This window comes from Apium graveolens, unplaced genomic scaffold, assembly GCF_009905375.1.
Source record: "Apium graveolens cultivar Ventura unplaced genomic scaffold, ASM990537v1 ctg8176, whole genome shotgun sequence".
NCBI classification, from domain to species: Eukaryota; Viridiplantae; Streptophyta; class Magnoliopsida; order Apiales; family Apiaceae; genus Apium; species Apium graveolens.
In genome coordinates, this window is record NW_027420953.1 from 45820 (window position 1) to 53058 (window position 7239).

At 32.6% G+C, this 7239-nt stretch overlaps 1 protein-coding gene across 10 annotated transcripts; it reads left to right on the forward strand.

Moving 5' to 3' along the window:
• Positions 1 to 819: 819 nt before the first annotated feature.
• Positions 820 to 4510, forward strand: LOC141704721 (aluminum-activated malate transporter 12-like). Of its 10 annotated transcripts, XR_012568052.1 has the most exons (7): positions 820 to 1173; positions 1266 to 1415; positions 1601 to 1654; positions 2174 to 2293; positions 3464 to 3736; positions 3849 to 3969; positions 4058 to 4510. XR_012568052.1 is itself a non-coding variant. In XM_074507908.1 (6 exons), the coding sequence occupies exons 4-6, from the start codon at positions 2215 to 2217 to the stop codon at positions 4060 to 4062; spliced, it is 357 nt and encodes a 118-aa protein (XP_074364009.1). In that variant the 5' UTR covers positions 820 to 1173; positions 1266 to 1415; positions 1601 to 1654; positions 2174 to 2214; the 3' UTR covers positions 4063 to 4510. The 10 variants fall into 10 exon arrangements, 1 of the variants encoding a protein (XP_074364009.1); XR_012568047.1 differs by having other exon boundaries at positions 3464 to 3969; XR_012568046.1 differs by having other exon boundaries at positions 3849 to 4510.
• Positions 4511 to 7239: the final 2729 nt, after the last annotated feature.

The following is a 7239-nucleotide window of genomic DNA, read 5'->3' on the forward strand; positions in this document are numbered from 1 at the left end:
AGAGAAAAATTATTTTGTTGTGAGTATTTCTTCCCAAGTGAATGGGGGAATAAAATTTATAAGGGTGTCGATTATTATGACACCTCTCAATAAAATGGTTTAAGATGGGATGCTTACTACTTACAGCGTAGGTGATCGAGACATCGGTCCAGCTGTAATATCTTGCAAGGCGAATATATGCCTAATCCGGCGCCCTATAGGTACGGTATGACTGCGGGATACCGATGGTACCTATATATGGCCTATCGCAACGGCCCCTCAAGAAATGTTACTTAAAATGTTACCCTAGATATGATACTTAAGAGCTAATTTAACACTGAGTTTTTTTTGTTACCTTTTCCAGAAACGTAGCGTTGCATTAGGTAGAAAGTGTTACAGTTTGTAATTTTTTGTCAAAATGTTACCTTAGAGTATTAAAACATAAATTTAATTTTTTTAAGATTAAATATTAATTTAAATTTATTTTTCAAAGAAATAAGTTGATATACAAATTTAATAAATGAGATACATGATACACAAATTTTTTATATAACATATTTTTTAAATAATAAATTTTAAAAATTTGAGAAGGAATTTAAAAAGTAATAAAAAATTTAAATAGTATAAATTCCCTGTTTTTGATATGAGCGCTAATATACAACTATAAAAGTTTTGAAAATCAAAAATATAAAAATACGAATTATAAATTTTATAAATACAAATAAGTAACTAACCTTTTTTAATATATTAAGTTAAATTTTATTAATTTATTAAAATAATAATTATTATTATATGTATATTACCGATCAATCAGAAGAGGGAATATTTGGGCTCAAGCGGGTAAAAATTTAGCAAACGGCCGCCCAAAATTTTCAGGCATTTTGAAAACTTCAAAACACTCTCATTTCCTGCCCCTCTCTTACAATTACTCTCTCCCTCTCAACATTTTAGATTTCTCTCTCCATATTCTCTCTCTGCTAATTTCTATTCTTTTTCGTATCTCTGTCTGATCTCTTAGTCTCTATCATTAATCTCTGCGGTATAATTAGGGATTTACTTTCCTAATTAGGGTTCAATTGAATTGGGGTTTCGTCAACTAGGGCTTTGGTTTTTCAATTAGGGCTTAAAATTTGCGGGATTACTATTAGGGTTCAATCTCTGTTAAGAGAGCAAACAAGATAGATGTGGCCACATGTAATTACTGTTTTTTTTGTTTTGTAATTGTAGATGCGACCCTTTTGTTTTGTAATAAGATTTAACCTTTCAAATCTTATTCGTTTTCATAGAGCAAGTTACGCTCCAAGACGCTCCACCACCGGGTAGGTTCGCTCTGGTTCGTTACGCTCGTTGGATCCCTAATAAAGGTCCCAGTGATGTTGCTATCTTCTTCACTGCTTTTGGTACCTTCTCTTGGGGTATGTATGAGGTCGGCAAGGGTAATAAGATCCGAAGACACTCTCTCTATTTTCCCCCAATTTTTATTATTTATATTTGTTTGTAATTTGTGGATTTTTCTGTCTTTTTGTTGTTAATCTTAGGTTATTTGGTGTTTTCGAGCTTTTATATGGTATAACCTTTGTTAACTGAAAGTATTGAGACCCTTTGATATTCGTTTTCACAGAGCAAGTAGATGGGAAGCCTGAGTCCTTTAAGCATGAATTCTGGCTTAGATTTGGTAAGAAACATCCTTTTTTCCTGGCTTCCTCAATTTAATTTTGGTTTCTTGTTATCCATAATTTTTAAATTTAGTGTGCAAGTTGTGTTTAAGTGGAATTTCGTGTATAAGTTATTAATTATTCCTTTCTTCTTGTTTATATACAATTATGTGTTTTTCTCATAATTCGCGATTTCTTAAAGAAAAGGGATCATTTGCAAGTTGTGTTTAGTGTACAAGTTGCTCTGAATTTAGATTTTGCAGAAAATCAATGTATTCACCTTTAGCCTACATTGCTCTTTAACCATTTGCAACTGTCACCTGGTCTAAGCATGATTTTGTTGAAAGTGAATATAAATTCCAATTATGGCATCTTACTGCTTAATGAAGATTTAGATATTCTGTATTACTTCAGCTAATATAAATATTACAAAATGTTGTTTTCATCTATGCATTAGCATTCATCAAATTAACACTTTTTAGTAAAAAATAATGTTCAAGGTTTAATTCATGAGAGTATGTTTAACTATTCTTTGCAAGGATTTAATAGCGTTTTGGACTGAGCAATCACTAATACAAGAATGACAACGAAAGTTGGAAGCTACTTGTGCAACAAAAACGAACATAGATTTCAGTTAAGGATTCATCAGAATTACACAGGTATAGTCAAATTTTAGTGATTTGATAATAAGGACAAGTCATATCAAATAACTTGGCAGCTCGTAGTTCAGGGGAATGTAGCTTGGTGTTTACAGTATTTTAGTGTTTGATCTTGCTTTTTGCGTTCTATTCTCTATGTCTGTGAGTGTTATATTTGTAAGTATATATGATGTGGCGGGGTGATGGGGAAGGGAAAGGATGCTTTCCACTGGGGCTATCAATAAATAAATTATTTGATCTTCTTGTGAAGTCTCCTGTTGTAGAAATATCATTGGTTTCAAATTTATACTTATGATCTCAGGTTTTGTTGTGGCACTGTTTCTGTTTATTCGACTTCCTTTTGATGGCTTGTGGTTTTGCCTTTCAAAAAAAATTGCAGTGTATGCTTTTGCTATTGGTTCTATTATATGTACAACTACTTTGAATTCGGATGGGTGTTATTTTGAAATGGAACTAATTCAAAAGGATCATTAATATTATGTGAAAAAAGTGGTCTCTTTACTTGGTTATTTATAACGAAATTCAATGGATTGATTGATTGACAAGTTTATGTTCTAAGATATTCATGGTAGGATCTATTATGTCCAGTTGAAGGTGTTTATTGATGTGCTTACAGTGAAGCCAAAGTCTAGTTGTATTTTGCATGATACCCGTACATTCTTTTTCTCCTGACTAATACGAGTCTGTGTCAAAGCTTAAGAGTGTGTTATTGCATCTTTTCCGATGCAACAATTATTTGATCGATTTCTCACTTATTATATCGTAATCATTCAAGTTGTTAACCTCTCTGTTATCTATTTGTCACCTCTTAGGTATAGTTCTATATAGTATAAACTCTGACCTCATATATTGTATGATCATGTTTACAAGTATATTAAATAAGTTCACTTTCTGAGAAAAACTGATTCCGAACTTAATATCAATTCTTAAAATCCTGGTTTAGTTACAGATATTAAATGCCTACAGAGTTTCTTATATCCTTAATTAGGGAGTGGAGTTGCTGGAATTGTTCTTATATCCTCATATATTCTTGTAAATAACGGATGCTGATAGCTAGTAGTACTATTACCCTTCACGCTATTTATACTGATGCACATATGTCATGCTATTACTTATCTGGCAGAATTTAGTTTTATCGTGTTCTTCATAAAATATTTTTGAATATGACAGGGGCGACATCCACATATTTCAGATTTCTGCCTTATATAAAGCAAAATTTTGATTACGGTGTAGTGATATTTGTCTTGACCTTCAATTTGATTGCTATTTCAAGCTATCAAGTTAGGAGTGTACTAAAGATTGCACGCGATCGCTTTTACACTATTGCTATTGGTTGTGTTGTCTGCCTTATCATGAGTGTAATAGTCTTCCCAAATTGGTCTGGAGAGGACCTCCATAATTCCACAGTAAATAGACTTGAAAGATTAGCAAAGTCAATCGAAGGTATGTATGCAAACTCTGATATATCAAGAACTTGCAAAATTTAATATAATTAAATGATTGTCTAGTTCTTCTCAAAGTTTCAATTGGATAACTCAAGGACATTACATAAAAGACTGCAGATATTCTTTCAGTTAGCCGCGGCTCTGTCACCCAATATATAAACAGTTGATAATCTAATTGGTTGTACTAACTGTGGAATATTCTGCATGTGTCTCTGGATACATAATTTATAGGTATAGCCCAAGGAGTTAGAAGATCAAATTAGTTTAAATTATGAATTGTTAGATGTAAATCCTAGTTTTATTTTGATGTGAAATGCAGATTAATTTAAGCAGCAAGATGATGATGATACCACCAAACTAGCACAGATATGCTCCCTGAGCAATCGTGATGAGTGCATGGTTGCCTTCCATTTTACATAAGTTGTAGTTTTTCAAGTTGTAAATGATACTACATTAATTTGGTAAATTGCATAAGAGTTGCTGATAGGCCAAGAGATCCGACTGGAATAAAATTGCAGACTGTGGCCACATTATCAATTCATGTTATAGGAAATGGGGATGTCTTCAAGTATGAAGATTTTCAGCAAAGTGTGGCCACATTATCAAATCCTTTTATAGTTTATTTTAGGAATAGTGTGGTTGTTCTTTTAGACTTGTGCTTGATGGTTTGTTTAAGTAGTTTAGCTTAGTTTTTATGTGATTGGTAATCAGTTTGGTTGGTATGTATAAATTTTATTGTTGTGTTAATGATTTGGTAATTTGGGATTGTATACATTCCAATAGTACATTTTAATTTTTTTCTAGTTAAAGTGTTACATTAGATTTTATAAAGTGTTACAAGAGCCTGTATAAATGTTTCACTAGCTTACATACAAATGTTATAGCAGCTCCTAAAGTGTTACCCTAGGAATAAAAGTGATACCACCAAAAAGTGGGACCCACATGCCACATCATCGTGCCATTTCAACACAACACGGGTCCCACTGTGGGACCATATATGGGTCTTACTTTCTTAAAAACATTTTAGAACTCTAAGGTAACATAAAAAATAAGTTACAACTGATCTCCTTTTGTTGCAATAGCAAGCTATAGTAACATAAAATACGATGTTTGTTTAGGCACCAAAGATGTTACCTTAGACCCATAAGGCAACATTGAAAAACCTATCTTTAAGAAAATGTTACCTTAGCTTAAAAGTGGGGCAAGAGCAACATATTTACCTCTAATACAACGTTTTTTTAGTGTTAAGTAGGCATTTTATGGTGTAGTGTTATCAAGTATTTTGGTTTTGGATAAAAGGTGAAATGCAATTTTGATTTAGTTTTTAATTTGTTGTTAAATACCAAAAATGGTATTAATAGAGATAATTGATGTTGACTTCAGTATGGGATGTTGTGAGCATCAAAGTTAGTATTCATATCTAATTTGATATCACATCAAAATGAGTATTGATATCAAGAGTTGAGTTTTGAATAAAGTTTATAATTCAGTCCATAATCATTATTTCATATTATTGAAGTTTACGATATTTCTGTAAATATTGTTTTACGAGTTTTATTCTCGTCAAGATTTAAAGTATTGTTGAAGCATTTCGCTCAAAAATATCACAAGAATTTTTAATATATTTAAGGAACCAATTCTGAGGTTCTTTAACTAAATTTTCTGATTTAGCAATTATGATTTTAAATGTTGTGCTATTTTGTAGATGTCGGTTTTATATCAAAAAGACCAGATATATGCTATAATCATACTTGCCTGTTTTTAAATTTAACCTTTCAGTGAGGATTAGCTTGCGCTGTTTAGCCGCGTAATTCTAGCAAGCAAAGAAGAAACTTTTGGAAGGTGGTTGGTCCAACGTTTGTAGGATAATGTAAGTTATGTTATGTAACGTTGTTTATATTATATTATAGTTGTGTATTATATAGTTGGACCTAGTATACTTCTTTTCGAAGTTATACTAGCGGGTTTAGTATTGAGTTGGAAGTTGTAGAAAAGAGTTTTAAAAGAAAGGGAAAATGTATTTGTGGAAAATTGGATTTCTTGTTTCTAGACTATAACCTGAAAAGATCTTGGATTAGTTTTGGGTCATAGATGCTAAATATCTTTTGTTGGCATTTGTTTATTAATTAAACAGATTGATTTAGATTGAGGTTTCATCGTGACGACCAAATCCTCTAATCTCGAATTTGGGGGCGTTACATTAATTGTTAGTTAAACAAAACAAATCCATTCTTGATACTATCAGAAAATAGAAGAGAAGTGACCCCTTGATCATAGGCGTAAAATGGTACCCTATTTACTCTACACAAAAAGGTTTACGTTGAGTCACATCAATAACCGAAAATTTCCACGCAAAATTAGAATTATCATATTCTCTCATAATTTTTTAAAACACTACAAGAAACATGAAATTTACGATCGACTTGTTTTGACCGACTAAAAAGTGGGACGAAAAATGACAGAATGACAAGCTCGGTCGGAATTAAAAAATAAATAACCCCCGATAACCAACAACAGTCAGTACTACACTGATATGGATAGAAAACACATCCTAAATATACGTTAAATATTGCATTAATTACACTTGAAATTCTTGTCCAAAGCCCAATACAGACCAGACTGGTCCAGGCTCGTCACAGACTAGGGACGGTCCAAGCGGTCAAGGCCCACTAACAGAGGTCATCAAAGTCCACGAACATGAGTTGTTCACGGATTAGTCCCAATACGGCTGGAAAAGCAGAGACGTGTGTCCAAAATGGACACAAATTCCTACAAGGAAGAATCTGTAATTCCTTCCCTTACAAGAGTCGTTATTACCATCTAAGTAGGAGACTTGTCCATCAAGTCTCCCAATACAAGTCTAACCCTATAATTCTTCTTCTTTTTTTTATCGTGGGCAACCCGCAGCCGCTACCTTTCAGGTGCTCACTAGGTAAACCCCACAGGCTCACGCAATAGCTTGCAAACCACGTGAACCAAGATAAACTGCATATAAGCGACATATTCTGACTCAGGAAGCATAATCATAAATTCTCCTCCCCTGGGATTCGAACATGTGACCAAGAGGATAGTTATCATCTCTTTAACCTAACTGAGCCAACCTCTGCGGGCAAGTCTAACCCTAGACTTATTGTAACAACTGGGAAATTTTGACTATTTTATATTATATTAAATAAGTATTATGTGATTTAGAATATTATAAATTATGATTGATTAAAAAAGGTAATCTATTATGTGCTTTATGTATTCTGTGTAGTTCAGGAAATTTTTCGGGTATTTTATTATGTGTTAAATGGATTTAAATTAAAAGTTATATTATCCAAGTTTCGTTTTAATAGCCGATATTGTGTATAGAGCAATTTGCCTTATTTTGCATAATATGGCGTATAGCATATTGATTTTCCGAACATCTAGTTAATTTAGAAGATGTTTCGTTTCGTGAAAAATGATTTTCTTGGGCCCCTATTGGGACGTCAAAGCCCACAAAAATTATTTTTTATT

Coding starts and splice junctions, on each gene's coding strand:
- LOC141704721 (XM_074507908.1), top strand. CDS start 2,215: ATGACAACGAAAGTTGGAAGCTACTTGTGCAACAAAAACGAACATAGA. Junction 2,294..3,463: donor GATTCATCAGAATTACACAG/GTATAGTCAAAT, acceptor TGAATATGACAG/GGGCGACATCCACATATTTC.